This window comes from Pogona vitticeps, chromosome 6 (genome assembly GCF_051106095.1).
Source record: "Pogona vitticeps strain Pit_001003342236 chromosome 6, PviZW2.1, whole genome shotgun sequence".
In the NCBI taxonomy this organism is placed as follows: Eukaryota; Metazoa; Chordata; class Lepidosauria; order Squamata; family Agamidae; genus Pogona; species Pogona vitticeps.
In genome coordinates, this window is record NC_135788.1 from 96,305,896 (window position 1) to 96,333,432 (window position 27,537).

Sequence of the window (27,537 nt, forward strand, 5' to 3'; positions counted from 1 at the left end):
TCCAGCTATGCTGTCCTACAATAATTATTGTTCTTAAATTGAGAAATTTCAAAATAAACATGATGATCTTGCCATAATGGAGAAAATACCGACCTGGTGGTCTGTGTATTTGCTCTGTCTGCTGTCCAAGTGCTAACTCTGGGTGGACAACTTCAAAGTTTCTAAGTGCCTGACTACATCAAATATCTTGGTTGCTCTGCTTATAAAACAGGCAGGTTGGAAGTGTTGCTTTTTGATCACAAAACAGTTTTTCCCCCTGTCCTTCCTGGGGTACTTCTACTTTTTTCTTCACAGATGTTTTTGGAAGGGCTTTTTTTCCTGTGTAGATCTGTGTAAAAATGGGTTGTGTGGGGTATTGAGGAACAGGAGGGGGAAGAGCAGAAGGAGAAGCGTTTGTGGAAAAAGAGAGGGAGCATGGGAGAGAAGAGCAATAAAAGACTGCAGGGAGTTCTGTGTGTGTGTGTGTGTGTGTGTGTGAGAGAGAGAGAGAGAGAGAGAGAGGAAGGAAGGAAGGAAGGAAGGAAGGAAGGAAGGAAGGAAAGGGAGTGAAAAAGGGAAGAGAGAGGAAAGAAGCTGCCACAGCACTTGGTGCCTTTGCTGCCTTTTATCACACTGAAGACGGCCGCGGGAAGGCACATCACCGACCTCTTGCTTGTGTGCACACACTTGTGTATGTGTGGATAGCATGTGGTTGTGTATTTCTGGTCTGGGGGAGTGCATGTGAAAGGGAGCAGAGCAGGGTTCATTAAATGTGGCAGTGGACTGGCAGAAGAAAGAAGAAAAAGAGAGAGGTGTGTGAAACATTGGTATGGAGGCCAACTGAGGTTGGAGTGGGAGTGGGAGAGAGAGAGAGAAGTAGGGAGTGAAAAGTGCTTGGAGTTGGCCGTTCATTGAATTGTTGGGGTGGAAGGTGAATTCCCAATTCCGTCTACAAGACCAGTGTGAGCACTAATTATGATTTCAGATGTAATAAAGGATAGGAATCAAACTGTAGTAAAGTAAGGTAAAGTTAAGGTTTCCCTTGACATTTAGTCCAGTTGTAACTGTAGGAGGTGGTGCTCATCCCTGTTTCCAAGCCACAAAGCCAACATTTGTCTGAAGACAGTTTCCGTTGTCACATGGCCAGCGCAACTAGACATGGAATGCCGTTATCTTCCCACCAAGGTGGTACCTATTTATCTACTCTCATTTTTACATGCTTTTGAACTGCTAAGTTGGCAGGAGCTGGGACAAGCGACGGGAGCTCACTCCGTCATGTGGATTCGATCTTACAACTGCTGGTCTTCTGACCTTGCAGCACAGAAGCTTCTGTGTTTTAACCCGCAGCGCCACCTCATCCCACGTAGTAAAATAGCCACATCCTAACTTCCCTTGTTTTCTGGCTCTTTATAATTTAAGCAATACCTGGTTTGAACAGCCATTTACTGTAGGTAGATTACACCTTCCAGTGGAGAATTGTTCTCTCTAAATTAGGAAACATACCCACCTCATGTTTGCAGTTAAAAATAATAATTACATGTCATCAAGTCAATTCTAACAAATGGTGACCCTTTCCAGGGTTTTTTGAGGACAGTGTACTTAGAAGTATTTTACCATTCTCTTCCTCTAGAGGTGCCTTGGATTGTGTAGCTTTCCCAAGACCACATAGGCTGGCATTTCTCCTAGGAGGCACAATGGGGAATCAACTCCCAGTCCCTCACCACAGCCAGATGCTCTCACTCACTGAGCTATTCAACCAGTCTGCAGCTAGAGAAGCCATGGCCAAATTTTGTACTTGCAAGTTTGGGCTTGTTCCATTTACCCGTACCTCAAGCACTTGTAGGCAACGGCTTGTTTGGCAAAGCTGAGGTAAACCTCAAAGTGCACAGACATCTAGTTTTCAGTACTAAACATGTCTAAGCTCCTTCTGTCTCAATTTTATTTTAAGTCACTCGTTGATCCCATGTATACTGTGTATTTTTAAATTTGTTTCTGCCCAGTCAACCTGGCATGAGATGCCACGGACAAAAGGGACTGACTGCTGTTAATGTTTTGTGCCACTGTTTGGATGACACATTCTCCAAGTGGTCATTCTAAATGGCACTTGGCCTGTGAGAATTATAGGTGTCTAATGCCCAGGTGCAGCATATATGTCATTCAGAAATATCTCCGCATGGAGGCATTCGGACGTTTTACAGGCAGGAGACTAACACCAGAGTTTGGTCTTGTCAATATCTAAAGAAATTGGCCTGGATGTCAAGATCTAAACTCTAGACTGAAACCAACAAGAGCTTGGCTCCCCCCCCCCCTTGCAGAATATAAAAGGTGACAGTAAATAGAATGATGCCTAGGAAACATTTTTTTTCACCAATGAGTAAGACTGTCTCAAAGCATGTTTTTGTCTCCACTAACTAAGAAGAGTCTGTTGTCAGGTAGGTAAGAACCCATACCTCAGCCTATTTTCAGTCACTTGCTGGCCCAATGCATTCTAAGTTTTTTTAAAATTTCTGCTTAGTCAGTGAGTCTGGTATAAGACGCCTTTGAGTGTATCTGAGTGTACAACTACATTGGACGATAATTCCCAGTTTGCTCCATAACTGGCACAGGTAAATTCAAAATATTATTCAATGGTCACATGATGTAAAGGTCAATGTGAATCAGTCCATGCTTTGTTCCTTTCAATCCAGAATTTTCCCCTGACACTGGGGGCTTCTGCATTTTTATAACTGCAACAATTCGAATAGTGTTTTGCCTGTGTGATCATTTGTTTTGTTTTACAAAAGGACTGGGGACATGACTTTGGGTGGTTTTCTTATGACATAGTAAGTTGGGGTACAATGTTTTGTGCAACAGGAACATCTACCTTTGTGACCTTTCTCCCTAGTCTCCCCAAAATATTTTTTAAACAAACTACAGTATATTGCTATATTAATTCATCTTCGCTCAGACAAAAAGAATAAAGATTGAAATCAATATGCAATCTAAACAATTCCAAGGAACTCCAGACTACAATGTTTCCACCGTATGTGTATATGTTCATATGTGTATGGAGAACTTCAGAAACTGTCCCTTTTCCCCTACCACTGGAGGTAGGGCAAGGAACCCCACAGCACAGTGGTTAAACTGCAGTACTGCATTCCAGACTCTGCTCGTGACCAGAGTTCAATCCCCACAAGCTCAGGTAGCTGGCTCAAAGCTGACGCAGCCTTCCATCCTTCTGAGGTCGGTAAATTGAGTACCCAGCTCGCTTGGGTGGAAGGCAATGTGTAGCCTGCATAATTAGACTGTAAACTGCTCAGAGAGTGCCTTAAAGCAGTGGTTCTTAACCTTCGTTACTCAGGTGTTTTTGAACTGCAACTCCCAGAAACCTCAGCCAGCAGAGCTGATGGTGAAGGCTTCTGGGAGTTGCAGTCCAAAAAAATCTGAGTAACAAAGGTTAAGAACCAGTGCCTTAAAGCACTATGGGGCAGTATATAAACAGCACAGTTTGCCTTTCTTTGCACTGTGCAGTCCATTGAACAGCCCCAGCAGCTTGATGGCAAACCACGGAAGGAGAGCTGGGGATCAGCAGAAGAGCACCATCAAAGGAAGGGATGCTATGGGCACAGAGTGAACCACAACACACTGAGAGGCCAGTATGGACACTGGCACCAAAACAAGCTGGGGCCTTCACGTGGTCACAACCAAATGCAGTCACAAAAGACTGCATTTGTGAATCAAGCTAACACAAAGCCACATTGCTTCTATTTGGCTTGTCAATGTAGTTGCACCCTGAATTGTGTCACCCTCACTACAGTCTCCCCACACATGTGGGGATTAAGAGGCAAGAATGGCTGGTCAAAGCATGATTAAAATTTCAAGTCTCAGTCTCACGTTTAGCCTTTGTTCTTCCTCCCATATTTAGATTTCAAATTAATTGCCTTCATTTTTCTTTGGCCTCTGCCCTGGAGGTGTGCTGCTTAGCTAAAAAGAGAAGCAGTTGGGGAAGAACCCAAAACAAAGTTTCTTTTTCTCAGGATGTAGCGCCTCTGTACCATCCCCAGATTCACTTTTACAGCTGAAGCCAATCCAAGCTTGTAAAACATGATCACTTTTGTTGCTATGCTAGGGGGTAGACAGAATGCAGATTAAAAGAGAGGAACCATTATCTTCTCCCCTCCCCTTAAAACATTTTTTTTTCGGGTGAAAGGCTTCTTCCTTTGGGCTGAGTTATGTTTTTAACAAGCGTTTCCCAAGCAATTGTTGTTATATACTCTTTCCCTCTCTCTTTTTCTGGCCTGGACATGTCTGGACACTTTCTTGCTGCAGAGTTCCATGAGATCCCACACAGTTTTGTTCCTCTCTCCAAACATCCTCTTTTATGCCAGTATTACCAATGTGCATGGTATCCGGGGCCAGGGGAGCAAGTGGAAGGCAAAAGGAGCCCTTAATATTGCTACAAGCCAAAAAGAGCATGACTGAAACCCCCAAGTGGTTGGAGATGATGTGACTTCTATTTGGCTTGCCAAACACAGATTGGAAGGGAGAGTGTCTTAAATTAAATTTGCTCAAAAACCATCAGTATTATAATCTGCTAATTAGTACCTAATCAGCAGGAAAAAATACACAACTGGTCTGGATGCTCTTGGATGTTGTATCCACCATTTTCTTTTTAAAGAAAAAAGGATTAAATTTTGACAAGAGAGTAGCTAATACAACTGTCTCTGATGCCTGATATTGCAAGGTGGTTTTTAATGGATCCTTCCAAACTTGGGTTTTACAATATATGTGTCTTAAAAGGATATAACATCACCAGATTTAAAAATGTGCACAAAATTGTATTTCAACTCAACTTGTTAAGTCTCTGTGAGATCACAAGAATTCCTTTCTGGAATTCAGAAACTTCCATGTATGATAGAAAAGCTCCTAGAAACCCAATCTGTATTCTTATACCCATCTTCCAGAAGGAGTTCCTGTACACTTGGTAACTTTGTGTTAGCCTTTGTACAGAAATACATAGCGAGTGCTTTGTGTATATTTATCTGGGAGAATAGTAAAAAAGAAAAATCAAGAAGCATAAATAAAACATGTATTATTGAAATATTATTAAAATGTTATGTCTGAAACTTAGACATCTTACTCTGGGTCAGAGCTATATGATCTAGGGATATTTTTAGAACACTAATTTTATCATGTGTATAATCCTGTGACACTAATTCAGACATAATTTTTAATCTGGAATTCCCGTTTTTAAACGGTTTGAGGCAATGAATTTGGGGCAATGAACAGGGCCAAGAACTGGATTAAGCAAAGGGAGATAACCTATGGCCACCCAACACAATCCACATGCAGGAGTGTGTATACCCAATTAAATACGTAAATGGAATAACACAGTTTTCAAAGAAGTAGCTACATTAGTTTGTTTCAGCATATATGAGAAAGGCAAAACAAAAATAAAAGCAAAAGTATTTTTCCAACATTTTTTAAAACAATCATTCTGGTGTGCTTATACATAGAATAATAACTGCATTCATTGGTGCTCTTATGGTAATGATCTCTGTTTAATTTATGTACAGCAATGTTCCCTCTATTTTTCAGCTCTGCTGGGCATGGCTCTGCCCCTTGTGCGCATGACTTCACACAGCACCCCATGCGGGGTTCTGTCGCGACCAGAACCAAAGGGGCTGAAAATGGTTGCTGTCGGTGCACAGAGGAGGAGGAAGGCTGCCCGGAGGGGAGGGAAGTCATGTGCCCCTTAGAGGGAACCTTGATGCACAAACAGAACAACATGAGTAGAGCCTAACTTTCTGTGCTTCCACAGTTTTCTGGATTTGCGCCCTGGAGATGTTTTTAAACTTTGCTTTGTTAACACTTAAAGTTTCTAAGAGGCAAGCCTTTCTTTTAAGACAATACTTATAGTATGCTAAAATCCTTACTGAAGAGTAATATTGAAGGTTAAGGAATTGGGTCAACAACTAATTGGATCATGTGCTAAAGGCAACTCAGAATAAAGGATGGCTGGCCGGTCCCCTGCTGTCAGAACTGGCCCAGGAGCTACTGGTTACTGAATCCTAACCCACAACAGTGGAAAATTCAGTCCCAGCAATAGACTAACTCTGAGAAACCTATAGCATATAGATCCCAGTAGTAATAGCCAGCATACTCAGTGGTGATTGAAGATGGAAGTTGTAATCTAAAAGCATATGGGTGACCACATGTTCTTCATTACTGTTTTGACTAACAGGGAAATTCCCCCTTCTGGTTCAAACCCAGTGAACTTAGGGTGCAATTATAACGGGGAACTGAATCGGAGCAATTTGGCATTGCTGCAATTTGATTTGTAGCCTGTATTACATTTGAAATCAGTGCCCATACAGGAGCTGTGAATTGATTTGGGAAGTTCACTGTTCATACTGGATGTGATTTGCATTCCAGCCCAGAGCCACCCCCTTCTTTCCTTCCTCGGATCCCACCTCTGCCAGTCCTTTTATGAGGCATACATATGGGAAATAATAGTAATGATGGTCCACTGATAATGTGATTGGATGATCTAGCCCTAATCTCATAGATGCAATATTTTTTTTAAAAAATCAAGGATGGAGAGAGGAAAAAATATTGGGGGAGGAGTTCCTTCAGTCTTAAACATCATGCCCCAACTGCCTATATCACTGAATCATCCATCACCTACAGAGATGCCCTCAGTCATTATAAGAACACATCACAACTAACCACATGTGGGAAAGCCCATTCAAATCATTCTGGCTTGGAAAAAATAGAAGACCCCTAGCAGCAGAGGGGAAAAATTCACTTTGGGAGCAAAAAGAGCTGGACCAATTTGAGTCAGCCTTTGCATCATATGATCATAAAAATACTTAGAATTCACCTGTTTTATAAATGGAGCACACCCTGCAGTATTTGACCATGTAGTCCCAGCCTAGAGGCTAAGGATCTGTTTTGTATAAGTGTGAATACATTTGCCCACACGTACATAAATGCCCATGTATGCCTCAGGCTCCACTCACCATTGGTTATTGTGCTATCTACCACAACCAGTTACAATAGGCATTAGCTACCACTGGGTTAAAACTGTATGGTTCAGATATTTTGAATTCAGAGAGTGAGGAACAAGAATGGGGGGGGGGAAGCAATATGGTAAATGGGAAGGGTGAAAAGTACCTGCCTTAATATATTTGATGATCAAGTTCAAATTTAGTGTTATCATGCACTCTAAGAAATAATAAGACACTCATTTCCATGTAACTAGAGAAGAAATTCACAGTCATGGGAAAGTGACAAACAAATTAACATATTATTGTGAGAAAAGAAAAAATTTATTTTCATTTTCCCCATTCCAGATTTCCAGATATATATTTATATTTCAAGTTGCTTCCAATGCTAGTAGCTTGAAGGGGGGAAATTATGGTAACTCAAAATCAAAAGGTTTATTTGGCACAATTGTTCATTAGGCAGTCTACAAAAACCTTATGCCTATGACCAGAACAGCCCCCCTAAATGTTGAGATTAAATGCTCTTTCTGATCCACTCAAGAGACATCCATGCTTATGCCAAATAAAACTTGTAAATATTTAAAGTCCCACAAAACTCTCTGTTGTTTTTGCTACAACAAACTAACATGGCAACCTCTCTGGAAAAATCAGTAGCTTGAACTAAGGGAAAAGGCTGAAGTAAGGGGTGGGGCAGTAAGACAATATTTAGCAACATGTAGACAATTACAGGTACGTATTTAGAAAAGGATGGATAAATCTTAAATCACACATTCCAATGTTGGGCCAGATTTTTTCATAAAAGATAATTTTAAAATATTTATCTCCTCACCCACCTCAAGAAGATCTAGTTGTGGTAAAGCATGGTTTAATCAAGCCAGATTTTATAAAGCAACAATAAACCATGTGTTTTGTGGCTGGTGAACAAACCATGTCTTATTGGTAGAGGCATGTTTTACAAAATAATATGCGAGATTTTCAAGTACTGTAGCTACAGCAAACACAGTCAGTGTCATGTAAACCACCATAGTTGGTGAACAAAGTACAGTTGTTACACACAAAGGCCTAGAATGGAAGCATAGTCTAAAAAAAAAAGTACAGTCAGAGTCTGCTGTTACAAGAATTCGCACTATTGGAACTTTTCCCTACTACTCTCTCAAATCAGGAATGGCCAGTTCTCCATTCTAAGGCTAAGGAACTTGTCCTTTTACAGGTGATCAAAGCACCAGTGCTGGATCCTCAAAAATTATGAAACGTGTAGTGCATATTATCCCAGATTACAAAAATTCACATGGGCCACCAACTATTATAAAGGAAGTAAGAGCCACTTGTGAACACACCCATAGTTAAGGAAGAAGTTATCTGAGAGATGTTTGGATCAGAGCGAAATAGCAGTATAGGCCACACAAACCACACATTTTGCCCAAGACAGGAAACTTGACAAGTGAATAGAAAGTGAATTGTGGTAGCCATTTTGCTTACTGGAGTAGATATATTACAGACTAATCTGGAGACCTAGTGGGGAGGACCTGGCTATTAGATGGCTAGATCTAAACCCCTATATCGATACAAGAATGAATCCCCACCCCACCCCACCAAAGCATCAACATATGAGGCCGTTGTATGTCATAGTTCCAAGATGGAGATAGCAAAGGCCCATCTCCCTTAGCTTATAACTGCCAGTTTAGCTAAACCAACTTCAGAAGCCATCCTTCAAAAGCACCCCTCCCTCTCTTCCCATAAACCCCTCAATGTTTAAACCTGTGCCAAAGCTTCTCAAGAGTCTGGCCCTTCTCGATATGTCCCCCCAAAACACTCTCCTTCCCATCTACAGAATAAATAATCTCACACTTTGAGGACAAAAATGTTCAGTTCAAAGGGTATAGGGCCTCAGAACCTTAAGCAGAGAGAATAAATCACTAGGCCAGGAGTGACCATTATGAAGATACAGGGTGGGAATATCCTCAGTGAGGAAGAACACCTCAGTTGGGTTGGGAAACAGCACTTGAAGAGCTTCCATCAGGTTCCCGTTTGACTTTGGCAGGAGGATCAGTCCCAGCTTTGGCTTCCCCCTCTGCTTCCTCTTTAGCACCTTCATGTGTCTTCATATGCTTGCTGAGGTGGTCACTTCTCATGAAGACCCGGTTGCAAACAGGGCAAGCAAATTTCTTGGTTCCAGTGTGGGTCTGAAGGTGCCTCTGTAACTCATCAGAACGAGTGAAACGCTTCCCACAGAACAACCAATTGCAGACAAAGGGGCGGTCACCACTGTGCCACCTCAGGTGGGCTTTCAGATGAGACGTCTTGGCATAGGCCTTGCCACAACCAGGGATATGGCAGTTATGAAGATGCTTCTTCTTGGAGTTGTCAGGGCACTGACCAACCCGTTCAGCTTCCTGGCAGTTGGGGCATCGACAGGCTGCCTGGCCAGAACTACGTGTCACTGAGCGCCTTGAACTCTTTGGCCTACCACTACCGTCTCCAACCTGCTCCATTGGGTGGGGCTCCTGTGTAGAATCCAAAGATTTGATCACTTCCTGGCCCATGAGGTGAGGTGTTGAAGGCAACAGGTGGTGAGGAGTGCCACAGAGTTGGTGTTCTGCAGAGCCGTAGCCACCCAATGCTGGTTGAAGTCCACTTGTGTGGCTTGGAGGTTGGAGACCACTCTGCAGATCCATCCAGCTGGATCCAGCATGAAGGTCCCACCACGGATTGACACTGCCTTCATCAGTAGCATTGCTAGGATGCGTAGGGCGGAACCAGGGTTCATAATGGTGAGACATATCTGGTGCTGCCTGTAGAAGCTTAGAGTAGGAGCCTGAAGGCAGCTGGCTTTCAGCGTCCAAGTCTAACCGCGAAGACCCATGCAGCTCGTAACCAGTATTGGTTGAATACTCTGTGTCAGGACCAGCCAAAGGCAGGTGCTGAAGCTCTGTGGGCTGCAGAGGAGATGGGAAATCTCCCCCACTCTCTGGACTAGTGTGGGGCTGGTAGTTTTGCAGAGGTTGTAGCTCCAAATGAGTTGGAGAGGAACAGGGCGTCTCTGAGCACTGGTTGCCAAGAGAACCACAGACGGCTGTGAGCATTGCAGAACTCCCGGGGTGGGCAGGTTCTCAGACACACCTGAAGAGAAGGAGAGGAAAAGAGAAATGGTTGTGAAATAACAGTGCTGTGCAGAACAGAAACATGCATGTTGCCTCCAAAGGAAGTGGGCTCAAAACTAGAGTCTGGAAAAGTTACTTTTTTGAACTGCAACTCTCAATGTGTCTGGAATGCTGTGGAAACTATAGTTTTTTTTAAAAAAAAACTTCTCCAAATTCTGCTCAAGACCATTTCACTTACATACGACAATGCTGGGCAAATGAGACATTTAATCTAATATTTACTAGAAATTCTCCCAAATCCCAGATCATCTTCAGGGTAATAATTTTCTCACAACAAAGCTATTAGCATTTGTTATCACATATTACTTCTTTAAGAAATGATGTGAATTCAAAATACAGTAGAACTTGAGGTGACCTGTTTTAATAAACATTGGATTCTAACACAATACTGTACAGATTTACCCACATTTTCCCCCCTGTACTGATGGTCTAATTGGGGCCCTCCCTAGCTAATAGCCAGGAGCAAGAAATTAATTTTGGCTTCAGTTCCATGTCTGCAGTGTGGAATACAAGACAGCTATCTCACAAAAACTGGCAAAGATGAAGATTTTAGTAGCACTCAAAGCTGCGGTGGTGTGCCAGAAAATCCCTGGTTCAAATCTCATCACAACCTTTAACTCACTGGATGGTTTCAGATGAAACAATTTCATATATTTGCAATTCTTTATCTCTATCTTGAGATTTCCAATTCTTTATCTCCATCTTTATCTCCCTGCACAGAAGGTCAAGCTTATTGGTAAAACAAACAAGAGAATCCAGCTGTTATTTACAACACACACACAAAATTGGAGTGTACTTTACATTGACTATATATCAGTTCATGGCCACCAAAGAATTTCTATCATTGTGATTTACTTCTCTAGAACATGGGCCATTATTTTTCAGAATAAACATAAGCCATGCATAACCAAACTGTGGTGAGAGAATTGTGTGGACCAAGAGTATAATTTGCCACTTCTTATTTATTCTTTTAAAAAGTAACTTCCAACATTTTTGTGAATGGATTAAATGAGTTTAAATCTGAGGTTTTCTGATTCCCAGCCAAGGAAGAATGAATTAAACCTGCTAAAGTCTAAGGATGTTATGTGCTTAGATATTAAAGAACCCCTTTTCAATGACTTTGTATACTATTCATTTTGGAAAAGTTCCTTTGAGTTCATAACACCTTTAAATGATGTTTGTTTCTCTGAAAAACATATATTTCATATATGTGTTTATGGACATCTTTGTTACATTTATACTTTTCCTGGTTAGCAATTAAGATGCACACAAAAATATGCAATGTATAAAACAGCCCCTAACAGCCATCAGCTCTAGAATAGAAGCATGGTTTCTTCCATAATACTGGGGAATGTACAGTACCTATGTGTACATATGCAATACTTAGATAAACATCCTTAGACCTGTAACAGAACAGTACTTTCCAGAGATCATCACATTATATGTATAGTATCAACATGTATAATGTGGACACATTAAGTTCCCCTTAAGAAGAAGCTGGAGGAGGAGAATGGTATTGTAGCAGAGTTTGCCTGGATGAGGGTATGGGGTGGGGAATTTAAACATAGTTTAATCTATTTTTCTTCTTCAAAAGCTTTTCTTAGAGACAGACCCTCTAATTGGTGGCTTCTCAGAAGCAGATAACAGTAATTATATCAACTGATTTTCAGCCCACTTAGCTGTGACAGCCCAACGCTTGCCTCTTCTGGGTGGAAACGAAGAGGACTTGCTGAGTTTTCCCCTTGCGAGGGAAGAAAATGAAGGTCTGAGACTTGCCAAGCAAAGTTAGGAAACAAAATTAAGAGGGGCTTTAGGCCATTGTGGTATCCAACACATACTAAGAAAGAAACAACTACAGACAGGTCAAGCAAATCTTTTACTACAGGTGTTAGCGCATACAATTTTCAATGGGGTAGCCATATTAACTTAGTTAAAGCAAATTTTAAAAGTCTTTAAGGTATTAAAACAAAATTGTTTCTGAATGTTCTTTCTGAAAAGAAGTGAAGAGAAGGGACACAGAGTGTGGTTACACTATTAAAATGAATTGATTGCTGGATCAGGGTTTTTGAATTCAGATTAAAGTTACATGACAGTCACATAGTATTTGGATCAGGGTGTGCATCCTCTTGGGGAAACTTTTAACCCAGTTTTAAGCTGTGCTGTATATAGGGGGATACACGGTCTTTTAAAATTGTTGCAGTTGAAGTTTTGTCTTTCCCCTGTTGTTGTGGTGGGAGAGACAGAAGGTCTCCTGGCAAAGCTGCTTCTTCCTTTGGACAGCTTTGCTGCTTCTGTCCCTTTAAGAGTGTGGCAACTGTTCCTTGGGAGGCAGAGAACAGTAGCATGTAGGAAAAGAGGCACATAGAGAAAAAGAGATCTGCTAAGGACTGGAAGGAGAAAGAAGCCAGTGCATAGTTCCTGAAAATATTCTTGCCCTTTTCAGCTCCAAAGAGCACCAACCCAGGATGAACTGTGGATGTTTGCAAAGAGGCAAGGAGGAGACCTTGTGAAACTTGATCTGCCCCAAACCATTGTCAGATCATAACTCCCATTTGTACCCATATACTACACCACAAAAGTCGTGAGTGCATGGCTTTGCAATGATGCAAAAACACAGATCCAAAGCATGGATCCTCGTGATTTCTGTGTACAATCATCCCAAGCTACTGTCCGATCTGTAGGCAGAGATGGTGCCTCTATTTGGAGAGTGGTTTGGGGATGAGCCTACTAAAAAATTATATGGATCCATAAAGACTCGTGCCTCAGATCCATTTTTTCCCACTGCAAAAAAAGAGCTCTTTGCTCCCCACTTAGATATCTCTCCTGTGTCTTGCCTTTGACCCTGTACCTCAGGCATACCATTGCTGTATGCATTCCCTTGGGGCAACTTTTATTTCCCTGTTTTTTAAGGGAGAAGAGAGGCAGGGAAAGGAAGATTCAAAACTACATGCCAGGCAAAGCATGCACTACTTCCAGTGGTCTCCTGGCAACAAAATGAGCCCCTTAGCCGGGCATGAGGAAAAAATTATGCCAACAGTCGTGTTCTATACATTGAATCATTAGGAATTAAATCAATTCAACATCTGAGTTAAAATAAATTACCCTCTGGCAGAAGAGTTAAAAAAAACCCATTGCTGCTGAAAAAACAATTCCCTGTCAAATACAGTAATCTGGACTTCCCAAGCAAACTACACCAGAGCACAGGTTGCTGTCTTCTGAAGATGCCAGCCACAGAGACTGGCGAAACATTAGGAAGAACAACCTTCAGAACATGGCCAAAGAGCCCGAAAAACCCACAAGGATCAATCTGGACTTCCATGGGCATTGTGTTTTAACATTTTCCACATCAATTTAAAACATGCAGACACTGGTTTAAATATGAGGGTTTTTTACTAATGTAAATGGGCTCACACTTAGCTCCTTAAACACTCCCCATATCTCTGTTCTCTTGCAAAGATTTCTAGCAAAAAATAATACGCCATCGCTTATTTACTGTTCATTTCATGAGTCTCTACCATGTAAAGATTTCACCATGTCATGCTGAGAAGTGTCACCTACTGTGTTTCTGGCTGGTACAGAACAATTAAAAACTATGGGCAATATGCTAGAAAACAAATGAGCAATCTCAACTGTGCCATGGTTGGACTGGTAAGCCCTAGAGATATAGGAATACTGTACGTGTTCCAAATTCTCACATAGGCCATCCAATGAATTCATTTTCCAAGTGCAAATCCGTACATAGCCATCCACACATAAGATGGAAGTATCAGTAGGCATAGGGGAGCTTCAAGGTTTGCAGAAGTGGTGAGAAAAATCTATACGGGGTGGAACCCCAGTGGAAAACAACCCCAAAACAGCATAATAAGGATTGTCTCTGAGCAACCTCAGGTGCCATCTACATTGGTCACTTACTTCGCAGTTTACATTGAATTCGGCATGGATTAAATCAAATTAAAAACCAATGACTACATGAGGCAAAGCTAAGCACAGGGAAATCTTTTATTTTTACTTCAGCCAATGCAAGATAGTGGTATATATTTTTTTCTACACTGGCATTGCTTTCTCCACTTTCTGCCCTTTGTGACTGTCTGATCCAATACAAAGGGGTGCTTATGGGGGTATCAGTTTCTCTCAACCAAGCACCTGTCTTTCTCCAAATGTTTTTCCCCACAGGCTTTAAAGTCAGCCCTGAAACTAATTATTGCTAAGCCACTTCAGAATAAATAAAATTTTTAAAAAGAAGTGGAAACTGCCAATTAGCACCTTATCAGAATAAAGTTGCAGGTGGTTAGTCTACAATCAGAGTGATTGTAGTCATCTGGACAATTATAGCAATTTCATTCACTGACACTAGCAGGGACATACTTTGAAAAACTCTGGATCACAACAGAGGTTTTGTAATTTCCATGCTATGTAGTTGCACAATGAGTTTGGTCACAGAGTGCTGACTGGAAAACTGAAAGTGGGGGGAGAACATAATGGAACTCAGTGTAGAACAGCTTAATGTACACACCCTGAGTAGAAGCACTCCATACTGCAATATTTTGTTGCAGAGAGGGTCTTACTTGTTTCCACATATTTTACAACTACAAATCCCTTTTTACCACAAAGTATAAATTCCAAAAATGAACCTCAGACAGATAAAGAACTGTTTTCTGACACATTTCTGATATTAACATTTAACGTCATACATGAAAGGTTTTAATTACAGAAATAAAATTTCCAGAAAATGTGAATGAGGTGATGGAATCCTGAAACTTTGGGGGAAATTGAACCCTCTGCAATGCCTACTTTCTTTTCAAATTGAAATTTAGTTTGCATCCTTGTTTGCAATATAGTTTGCAATATAAAATGCATTATTTCTATATTTAGTTAGCATATGAAACGGTACTATTTGACTTTTAAAGAACAACTCTGAAGAAACCTAGTTAGCATAGCCAGTGATGGGAACTGCAATCCAACAACATCCAGAGGGTCATAAATTGCCCATTCTCAGTTTAGACAGGAACAGTTCCATACAGCCACAATATTAAAGACAAGAAATTTATCTGGATAGCAAGTTAAATATTGTTACACTGAAAACACTGGATTCAACAGCATACACAGGAATTATTCTCTAACAGGGTGAATTGCTTTCTAGAGAGAGAGCAAGACACTGTCTAAGTTAAATGCATGTCATTCAAAAAGAGAAAATATTTTACTAAAATGTTTTTGCAATCTTCCGTATTAATTGTAACATTTGCAATGGAAAAATACGGGGAAAGTCCTGAAGGGAAAGAGAAAAAAATGTTAAGAAATCCAGCAATCTATTGCATACCAAGTCGCATACAAGTTGTCTACTAGGACTATTTTGTTTGTATAGAGATTCATCCATCTAAGCCATTTTCATGATGAGCTAGGAGAAGCCTTAATAACATTACATGTCAGTTAGAACAGGAAAATCAAGAATGTTAGTGATTTTCAACTTCATGCCAAAAACAAGATATTGTACACCCTTAAGTTTTCAAGTTTGAGGAATTTTATGTGCCATTTCAGAAATTCACAGATAGGTTGTAGAACATATTACCCCAGAAACATGGGGATGCTGGGCTCTCCAATTGTTTTTGAACTGTTAATTTCCCTCAGCTCTTGCCAACAGAGGCCATAATGAGGGATAATGGGAACTGCAGTCCAACAACAGCTGGGAGAGCACACATTCCACAACCCAACTAGAATTTGCATTAGGATATGACTGCACTGCAATTTATCTCCTGGCTTGTACTTGAGTTGGCACAGTTAAATTTGATGATATTTTGTCAATGACATGACTGTACAGTTAATGAGAAAAAGCATGTGTTTTTTCCATGCACAGTCATTACTTCTTGTTCAGCTGGCAGGGACTCGTGATTTGTAGTGATTCTGCGCACGTTTCTTTTATTTCTTAATTTGTTTCTGGCATGTGTGATCACCTATATTGGTCCAAAGAGTCAAGAGTGTCTGTGATGTTGGTGCTGAGGCTTCTTTATAATTTTTTTTAGTAAAGTAGCATAGTGCTGAACTGATATAACAACTTGTGAAACTGCAGTGTTTATGTGATATAGCACTAAATTTTAAAAGCATAATAAATTGTTTGGAGGAGAAAGGAGAGGTGCTCGTTTCATGCTGAACTTCTGTTTCTAAGAGTTAACGGCCAAAAAGTAACTTTTCTGTGCACTGTTCCTCCAGAGTCAGGAGCATGGAAAAAGCACTGAAAAAATGCTAATAATATATTCAGTCTCACCTAGAATTCCAAAATATCCCCAACTTTTCCCTGTTCTTGTTCAGAGATAAGGAAACAGATTGGCAAGGAGAAGAAAAGAAAGTGATGATGTCTCTTCCAGGCTCTCACCCTTCAGGTTCCACTCTGTATGGTCCAGAATAGAGAGACAGCATCAAAGCAGCTGGCAGCGAGCATCCCCCACACACCTGTGCTCTTCTTCAGAATTTTCTCTACACCATGAGTCACTTGCCTCTTCCCTTCAGGAAGTGTGCAGTGGAGGAAGGAAAGCCCCACCTTAGTTTTTGAAACTGATCTGCCGGGACTTGATTTGTAGCCCTTGCTAAAAATAAAATAATTTTTTAAAAAAAATTACAAAAGGAAGTTTCAGAATCACTTGTTACTCCACTCACTTTAGAATTGTGTGGGTGGGGGAGAAAAAAGAAAGAGAGAGAGAGAGAGAGAAAATGAGAACAATCCATCTTAGATTGATGTGCCTCAGATCTGAATTTTGAACCTCTTTATTAGATGCACAACATATAATTTTTTTTAAAAAAAAACCCTCATGAAACCCCCTCCTCACAAAAGCCGATCCCAGGAAAACACATGCATAATCCAAAGTTGTTCAAAAGCCTATTTGTGTTTTGAGGTTCTAACTCCCAGTTGCTGTGGAATTTAGGGAAAAGTAGTCCAAAACCACAAATCTGCACATCATTAGTACAAAGATGTACAAGCTTTCAGATTTTCCAGAAGTCTTCATCGAGCTACTTTCCTAAACGATAACAATGAATTCAATGTCTTTCACTGAACTGTAGATCCCAAGAACAATTAAGCCATGGTAGTTAAAGTGGGACCCAGTAACTATGACTGTGCAGTGCAGATACACTCTAAGGATTTGACTAGACACATGCAAGGATCAGGCGGTTCCAGTATAGGAAGCCACACTGCACATCAAAGTAAACCTATTTAGCCTGTTCCTCCCTTTGAACCTCCGTGCCCCCAATTCTCTCGTCTCTTCCGCCATGCAGAGCAGAGAAAAGGTGGAATCCCCCCCCTCCACACACCATTTATTGATTGGTAACATATCACTTACAACGCTAGTGACAGAGAACTGAATTATACACCCTCAGGTGCCACTTTGGTTCTATACCAGCAATCACATATGTTGAAACTGAACTAAAACAGAGCAATCCTACCAGCACTTTAAAAACCCCAAGGGGGTAAACCCTGACAAGTACCTGGAGAGGTGAAGATAGACATCAATAAAGATTAGACTGGTTAGTGAAAGCCTGTATGGAAACCAACCTGTGCCCAAATCTGACCATACTGTGTTTCTGTGCTGAGATTTAGCTGTTAAAGGCTGTATGTAGGTCTGACCTTTGAGTGCAATTAAGCCTTGAAACCTCTTCCTCGTTCACTCTCTCCCTCTTTGACACACAGTAAATTGTAGGACACTGGAAGATAAGGAAATAGGATTGGTACATAACAAATCTACTGCACAACGGTGTATTAAAAGCACGTGTATGATCCAGTCTCTCTTCCACGACTGGTAATGGCATACACACAAACGTTGTTGTTTCGTCATTAAGTCGTGTCCGACTCTTCGTGACCCCATGGACCAAAGCACACCAGGCCGTCCTGTCTTCCACTGCCTCCTGGAGTTGGGTCAAATTCATGTTGGCAGCTTCGATGACACTGTCCAACCATCTTGTCCTCTGTCGTCCCCTTCTCCTCTTGCCTTCACATTTCCCCAACATCACGGTCTTTTCCAGGGAGTTTTCTCTTCTCATGAGATAGCTAAAGTATTGGAGCCTCAGCTTCTCGATCTGTCCTTCCAGTGAGCACTCAGGGTTGATTTCCTTCAGAATGGATATGTTTGATCTCCTTGCAGTCCATGGGGACTCTCAAGAGCCTCCTCCAGCACCACAATTCAAAAGCATCAATTCTTCGGCAGTCAGATTTCTTTATGGTCCAGCTCTCACTTCCATACATTGCTACTGGAAAAACCATAGATTTGACTATGCGGACCTTTGTTGGAAAGGTGATGTCTCCGCTTTTTAAGATGCTGTCTAGGTTTGTCATCGCTTTCCTCCCAAGAAGCATGTGTCTTTTAATTTCGTGGCTGCTGTCACCATCTGCAGTGATCATGGAGCTCAGGAAAGTAAAATCTGTCACTACCTCCATATCTTCCCCTTCTATTTGCCAGGAGGTGATGGGACCAGTGGCCATGATCTTAATTTTTTTGATGCTGAACACACACACACACACACACACATACATACATACAAACATACATACGTTTTTGGGCTGCTGGATGTCATCCTTTGGGTTCTTACTATAGAAGAGCATATAGCAACCCATTACTATACTCCCATACTGGCAGCAAAGTTCTGGTGTGCGGAAAACATTTTAGATTTAGATTACAAGAAACTACTAGAGACAACAGTTTGCTTTGCCCCAAGTACAAGAGAACTAAGCGTTTTGTCCCAGTCTGCCTTGTACCTAGACCCTGCTGCTGACTTTTTATAATGTACAGTCGTTGTCTTGTTGTACCATGTTCAATGGATTCTACTTGTTTGCCTCTGACACACTGCTTTGATCCTGAACTGTCTTTTGGTACTGCTTTTGGATCTTGTACAGGATTCTATTGGCCACCCCTCTGGACTGCTCTGTTCCTGATTCTCGATCCCCTGCCTGAGTTTGTGGCATAATTCTGTCTGACCAAACCTCACTTTTGGAAGACAGCCTGTTAGGTCTTCTAGATATCTGGCAGACGTTTTAGCTGAGATTGTACATATTATACAGTATCTATTATTCGAGAGCTTAAGCTACACAAATAGCCATGGATAGCCTGCACTTTCAACCCATGTGGTTGATGAAGTATACTGTATTTTTAAACTGTTGATACAGTACCAACAAGCATGGATACTAGTCTACAAGGAGTGACATCTTAACAAAGCTAACCTACTTGATGGCTTTTGTAGAACCACAGGCCATGCAGAGATATAACATAATAGACGTATCAAGAGTTTTAAGGTTCTACAAGATTACTTTTTTCTTATAATAGACAGGATTCTTGTGATTCTAGTGCACCTTTAGCCCCAAAGAACAAAAATAGATTTAAAATTGGTGCAGGATAGGATATCATAAAAGTGAATATAGTATAAAATGTGAAAGCAATAATTCAATAATAGTGCGAGTGGTGAGGAGGAGACATGATCAGAATTCTTTGTTATGAGAACTGCCCTAAATTTTGATCTTGACAGTTAAAGTGGGGGCCCCCAGAATGATGAGACTGGGTGTGCAGGAGAAAGCTAAGTGCAGTCACAGAAAGCTTTTTCAAATAGTTCCTATTGATTCACACACATAAGCCAGCTGAGGAGTAGCATACCTCACACTGATTCACTGTAACAAAAGGGTTACAGTGGACCCTCGACTTACAGACGGCTCGACTTCCAGACTTTTCGAGTTACAGACTTCTCTGGCCGCAATATTTAGGTTCAACTTGCAGCCGGAGAATCGACCTACAGATCAGAAAAAAACCAAAATGGAACAAAAATGGAACAAAAACGGCCGGTTACGGGATTAATCGGTTTTCAATGCATTGTAGGTCAATGGAGACTCAACCTACAGAGTTTTCGACCTGCAGCCACCATTCCAATACAGATTAATTCTGTAAGTAGAGGGTCCATTGTACGTAGTTAATCTTTTTAGCTCATCTGAGTATGTTAGCTGGGAATTCCTATGAAAAGATTTGCAGATCTTAATGTATTATTGAATGGGTGACATTCAGTTAATGCCTTATTGTTGTGAATGGACAAGGAGGGAAATATTAATATTAATATTAATATTAATATTAATATTAATATTAATATTAATATTAATATTAATATTAATATTAATATTAATAATAATAATAATAATAATAATAATAATAATAATAATAATAATAATAATAATAATAATAATAATAATAATAATAATAATAATAATAATAATAATAATAATAATAATAATAATTTATTGTCATTGTAAGTATATACACAGTATACCCATAAAACGAAATTCACAGACACCCAGAGACCAGACACATGCACACACATAAAATTCCCCAAACACTCCCCACCCACTAAAAGTCCCCCACTAAAAATACAAACATCTACACCGCAGGCCAAGTAACAGTCCAACTAATTATTTGCTACTGGTGGTCTTTAAGCTCATTATTAATTGCAATTATAGCTCTGGAATAAAAACTATTTAGAAAACGTGTGGTCCGAGTCTTAATTGTTCTATATCTTTTGCCAGACGGTAACAGTTCAAAAAAGTTATAAGCAGGATGGGAAGAGTCTCTCAGGATGCTGTGTGACTTCCTCAGACAGCGGGATGTGAAGATGTCATACATAGTTGGTAGCTGGAGGCCGATGATATTCTGGGCAATTTTAAGGGTTCTCTGTAGAGCTTTTTTGTCCGCTACAGAGCTACTCCCAAACCATGCCAGAATGCCATAGGTTAGGACACTCTCAATGGTGCTACGATAGTATGACAGAAGTAAATGCTGAGATAAATTTAACTTGCTGAGCATTCTCAGGAAATACAGCCTCTTCTGTGCCTTCTTCATTAGCATGTTGGCATTTATAGTCCATGAGAGGTCCTCTGAGATGTAAGTACCCAGAAATTTAAAACTACCAACTCTCTCCACTTCCTCACCGTTTATGTACACTGGTAAATGTACATTTCTCTTCCTTCTAAAATTCAATTATGAGTTCTTTAGTTTTTTTGATGTTGAGTGTGAGATGATTTTTTTTTACATTTTACATGTAAATGTAAAGTAAGAATAGCTTTAAGGTTTGTGTGAAAATGACTTCAGCATGCAAAACAGTATCACGTGTTTTTTGATGAATTTTTTTCTTAGTCTGGAAGGAGTGCAGTTTGCCCATCACACAAGTCCTCTACCACTGGCTCCTTTGGCAGCTTAGTATGCAGCTGCAGAATTCTGAAAATCTGCTGTTTGATTTTTAGCTTAGATTGATGCTCACATTCTGTTTGTATGCCACGCCGAAGCTGCATGTTATACTAAGCCATGCTTTGTGTCAACTATAGTTTGTTCTTCTAACCATGCAGTGTCCTACAGAAAATCACACAAACAATAGTTTGTTTTCCCCATTTCCACTCTGTTGTTTTCCGGTTACTTTTGGCAGCTCCTGTTTCTTGGTGGGTAACTAATGAAAGAACATGGTTTTGAACTGAAACATCAAACTATGGTTTTAAGAAGCCAAAATTGATAAGCCAACAAACAAATTATTGCTTCTAACTCATTAGTGACTGACTAAGAAACCATAGTTTATTTGTAGGATGGGTTTAGACATGACAAGCCAATACTGAACAAAACACAATCTACCTTGATAATATATGCAAACCTGATCTCTCTGGCTGAAATGGTTTCTTAGGATAATACTGTAAATCACAACCACAGTAGGCCCACTGAATCCATGGGGATTTGGTAACTCCTTGTAAGTTCCACTGATTCAACAAGCCTACTGCAGTTGCAACTTACAATGCTAAACAGCAGGATTTCAGTCTTTGGGATATTAATTTTTCTGGTTTTACATTTGGCCTAATTCTATTTGATGTTTTCATATTTGTTTTTTGTTTGTTTTTTTGCTGTTTTAAAGGATTTTTTTGCCAATTTAAAGGTTTTTTTTTTTTTAAAGAGCCTGTCTGGACATCTTCCTTTGGAAGTAAAACATAACTGCCACATATAGATAGGAGTACTTAAGTTCATCTCAGTGATTTCAACAAGAAATTTTAAGACTATACTGCAGGCTAGCTAATGGAAAGCTGTTTATTACTGCTGAACATAATAATAGTTCCTAAGATATTAGATTTTTCCTTTGTCATCTATATAAATGCTTTGCAAGCACTGATAATTAAATAAACATTAAGTAGTTACAGTCAGTCACATCATTTGTTTCAAATAGATTACTTAATCAAAACCTATGATTTCATGTGGGTTAAAATGTTTAGCTTTTTTGTTATTGTTTGTTTATTTAAGATTATAGACATTCTGTGTAAGACATGATTAAACCTGGCTTGTTGGGCTATTTGAACTTTACATTTGGTGTGTTCCCTATTGCAGTGTTTTCAGGCTTCCTATTTTTAGAGTTAACATTTTGTCTCAAATGTGTTGCAACCTGCCCAGAGCCTTTGAGCCAGGGTGCAACAAAAATTCCCCGAATACACCCGTGTCTTGTTGCGACCTTAAAGGTTAGCCTGCATAAAGGTGATGAGTTTGGCTTTTGAAGCCTCTTGCTGCTATCAATGGTTATGAAGCAATTCCCTCTTACTATCATTAAAAGATTTTCCACTCTCCATATTGAGAAACAATGGAAGACAATGGGAAACAGTGGGAGAGTTACAAATGGAAGATGACATCATCTGCTTCCCTATGTGTAAAATTCCTCAGAGTGATTGCGCTGGAAGCTACCTAGAAAAACTCAATTGGTGGCTGTTCCCAGTTTGAAAAAGCTGTTTAGAAAAAAATGTTTAGGACTGCAAGTTTCAGAATGCCCCAGCCAGCATGGCCAATGGCTCTGGTATTTCCTTAGTGGACAGAAGTTCTAGCCATTAGCAAATAGCATAACAGACCCAGAGTCTATGGAAAATGGCTCATGGTTGGATTCCAAAAGATCTCCTGTATGGAGAATTAGTGCGGGGAAATCGCCCCAGAGGGAGACCACAGCTGCGATACAAGGATATCTGCAAGCAGGATCTGAAGGCCTTAGGAATGGACCTCAACAGATGGAAAATCCTGACATCTGAGCATTCAGCCTGAAGGCAGGTGGTACAGCAGGGCCTTTCCCAATTTGAAGAGGCACTTGTTCAGCAGGCCAAGGCAAAGAGGCAGACTCAAACCCAGCAAAATCAGGAAGCTGGACACGGGACAGATTGTATTTGTCTTCAGTGTGGAAGGGACTGTCACTCGTGAATTGGCCTTTTCAGCCACAGTAGATGCTGTTCCAAGTCTTTTATTTAGAGCACGTTAGCATAATCTAACACGACAGTGTTAATATGAGGGTTTTTTTGACAAGAGAATAAGGATTCCTGCAGTGGCCATGATCCAACCATGGCATGTCACTACTTCTGCTGGCCCCTCTTCCTTCTGTTTTCTTCCTCAGCACATCCTAAAATCCTGGACAGGAACTAGAAACCCCACAGACGGATCAGGAGTTCAGGCCCCACAAAAACCTGCAATATGAGGAGGACGAGAAAGGGAAGGAAAGTCTCAATTTATACCGCAGCCCAATACACTTTTAGGAAGAAGTCTTTGGTCAGTCAAGCTGGCTATCAGGTGAGTTTGTATAAGTTTGCTCCCAGGTGGAAGTCTCCTCACATCAGCTGACAAATGGTATTGTGAAAGTCTTCTGTCTTTTCCTCCTTAACATATTTTTCTTCTAAGAATAAAGCCAGGAGAAGAGAAAACTCTGAAAGCTTACAAGCAGAGGGTGTCACCTTCCCACTCCAGTGAAATTCTGTGAAGAAAGCAGGGTGACTGCACAATAACACTCTTAAACTATATTTCAGGCTGTGACTACACAGTCAGATACTGCAGGATTTGCTGTACAGTACTTATAAAATGGGTGAATTCAAATTATTTTTTACTGGCCACATGATGCAATTACCATTTTTCTCCCAAAGTGGCTTCCCCCCCACCCCCGCTGCGGGAAGGGGTGTCAACTTTTTCAAGCCGAGACAATTTGAATGGTTTTTTTCGCCATGTGGTTAGCTGTTATTGTAAAGATGTTATTGTAAAGATGGCGGGTGTCTGTAAGTGGTATTTCAGTGATATAGTGTGTTCAGGACCAAAAGAACATGCCCTCACATTCTTTCCTCTCCCCCTATCATCCTCCAATTTATTTATTTATTTCTAAAGTTTCTTACATATATGAGTATCACTAGATCATCCTATCACCTTATCACTGAGTTGAATTATTTCCCATATTTACATACCATAAAAGGATCATCAGAGTCAGGACCAGAGGAAGGAAAAATAATTAGAAGCAGGACCAGAGAAATGAAAGGAAGAAGGGGGCTGTGGGCTGGGATGCAAATCATATCACATCCAATATGAATGGTGAACTCCTGAGTCAATCTGCAGCCCCTATATGAGTGTTGACTGTGATTTCAAATGTAGTACAAGCTACAAATCAAACTGCACCAAAGTTTCCAGTGTTATCACGCACCCATGTTAACTTCAAAAGGAAGCCTTTTAAAGCTGTTAAAATTATGCTCAGATTAATCTGCATACAACATGATGGAATTCATGACATATGAAAACTACAGGTGGCAAGCGTCATTTTAATAAATACATTACCCCTTCACCCAGGAGGGAATGTCTCTTCAAAGCTGATCCCTTCTATCATACATACATACATACATCACCTATAGAAACAGAAGGTATACTTTGGCTGGAATCCTATTGGCATAGTTCTGCATGCATGAAGCTTGTTGTGGGTTTTCCAGTCTGTTTGGCCATGTTCTTTAGGTTTTTCTTCCTAATGTTTCACCAGCCTCTGTGGCCAGCATCTTCAGAGGACAGGAGTCAGAACTCTATCTGTGCTCTGACTCCTGTCCTCTGAAGATACCGGCCACAGAGACTAGTGAAATATTAGAAAGAAAATCCTTAAGAACACTGCCAAACAGCCTGGAAAACCCACAACAGCCATCAGATCCCAGCCATGGAAGCCTTCAAGAATACATTATATGCACTTTCTTTCAATCACAGAAACATACTTACATACCAGTTTTTGGCCACACTATCAAAACAATACTTCCTCTGCCAATTCGGACTGGCAAGAAAATGGCATAAAACTTGAAATTGACAAAATGTCTCTAGAACTTTTACAGTGCATTTAAAAGTAACTTTTGAAAGTGGAAAACATTACTCATTGCACAGAGAATGAACTACTTATTAGGTTAGCTCTGAAATATAACTGAATTACAACTCATTACTTTAAAAAGCAATTTGTTACAGGTAAATACATGAGTTAGTCATGAGTTATTTCCAAGCTCTGGCCATAAGGAGTAGCCCAATTATGGCTGGGGCAGGGAACTGAACGTCTTTCACCCAGGAGTCCAATGAACGTCCAGCTAGTCACTATCCACAGAGAAATGGATACGGTGGCCATGGACAAATGCAACAGAGGAATTACAGGTATAGCTTTTTTGCTGTGTTAACATTTTGAGCAGTTCCATTTTGTCATGTCCATCACATGTGCTGCTTCCTACACCTTCAAAGTTAGTCTGCCAGAAAGCCACTGGTGTGCTAGCACCGTACATGTTTGGGCTGGTAAGCCACAGGCGTGGTAAAAACACTTAAACAAGGAGCTGCATGAAACACATTCACAGGCAAATACTTTATACATGACCTATATTGCTTTTTATTCCATTCCTAAACTGGATAGTTTCTACCAAGAGAAATTTAGTCATGCTTGGGTCCCATGTATTAGTAACAATTAACTAAGTTCTCATGGATTATAATTAAATTGAAAAATAACTAATCTAGGCAATCCAAGCCCTTACAGTATTTGGCCTGAGGCCATCCTGCATAGAGAATATTGTCCAAAGCAATAATGTTCCCAGGGTCTCAGCTACTACCAAAGCCAAAGCCTATGCTCCCTTTATAATTCTGCAAAAATTATCATCATCTCTCATCTTAGCTACCACAACTTGATTCTTCCTCCTCAAGTGTTCAGCTCTCTTCAGAATTCCACTGTCCAGATAATTCACCTTTCTAGTGCCCAGTCTACATTAGAGATGGGGAAGGCATGGCCTTCCAGAAGTTCTAGGACTATTATTCTTGGTTTCTCTGCTATTGGGCTAGGGCTGGCAGAAATTATAGACCAACAAGACCTGGAAGGACCCATGTTTCCTACCCTTGATCTCTAAACCATAGCCTCCTCAAAGCTCTCCTACTGGCCCGTCATCCCCTCTGACACTGAATGCAAGCTCCTTATCCTTTAGGTCTTTGTAGCTTCACTGCACTCTCTGTTCCTGCTGTTATTTCTCAACATAACCCAACCATGACTTTCAGTCTTCCAGCTTTCTGATTCTCAGCCAAGCTGCTTCCTCTTCTAAGTAGCCTCATTCTTTTTCACCACCTGTCTTCAGAATGGATGCAATATCCAAAATATTGTACTGGCAGAATTGAAACATAGAACTGTAGATTCCGCCACTTGACACTCAGCACACAAAAGCACCTTCATCAACAATGTTGATGGCACAGTGCCCTCCAACGTATTTGAATACAACAGGCTCATTTCGTGTACAGGATGGGGGCACACTGTGTGGAATACACAACTCTGTCTTCCAGAACCTCACGTTCCCTGTCCCTAGTAGCTGCCTCACTCTGTCCTTCCTTTGTACCATGTAGCAACAGTGTCTTCCAGACACAGGGTCACTAACACTGTCAGACATGGTTCTTTCACAATTACCAAAACGCAAAATTCTAAAAGGAAATGTAGGGCTGCTACTTACATATTTCTAGCAAAGATAGTAAGTATGTATGGAGGGATGGGGGATTTAAAGTAAATAAATTAAAATAAAATAAACTTTACAGTCCATTGGTCAGTGCACATGATGAAAGCTTTCAGTGAAGATTAAATTTCGATTAAAATAAAGCCGACAGTAAGTAAACCAAGGTACCTTTCCCACATTCACTTGTTAAGGCAATACACTTAAGCATCTCTGTCCAGCAAGATATTCTAAAATAGAACTTGAGGTTTTGCAACATATATATGCTTCATTAATTAATTAAGCACTTCAAAGTCTGGCTTTAATAATTTAGAAACTAATTGAAAAAACTAATTTAAAAAAAAGGTGTTTGAAATGAGAGTCTGAACCACAACAACCAACTAACTGAAAGCTAAACAGCCTGCAGACATGTGATGACAAATATGTAAGATCCTTCTCTTTCATAATGGAGCTTGGGGAAAAAATTCCTGGTGTAAGAAGCAAAATAAAATGGAATAATGTTTGAAGCTTTCTGTTGCCTCCTTCTAACCTCCTTCTTGTCTCTTACACATCTTTTTCTTCCTGGAAACTCCCATTCACATTTGATTTGATTTTCTACAGCAAAAATATTTAATTTTGAACCTATTAATGCTAGGTGATACTCATG

The 27,537-nt window shown here is 40.4% G+C and overlaps 1 protein-coding gene across 2 annotated transcripts in view; it reads right to left on the bottom strand.

The window, feature by feature from the left end:
- Positions 1-5,352: 5,352 nt before the first annotated feature.
- The window catches only part of SP6 (Sp6 transcription factor), a 69,461-nt gene continuing 47,276 nt past the window's right edge, over positions 5,353-27,537 (bottom strand). For both annotated transcript variants that reach the window (XM_020785465.3, XM_020785463.3), the window contains exon 2: positions 5,353-10,085. In XM_020785465.3, the coding sequence (XP_020641124.1) occupies positions 8,945-10,048 (1,104 nt within the window). In that variant the 5' untranslated portion in view covers positions 10,049-10,085 and the 3' untranslated portion in view covers positions 5,353-8,944. The remainder of the gene's footprint in view (positions 10,086-27,537) is intronic.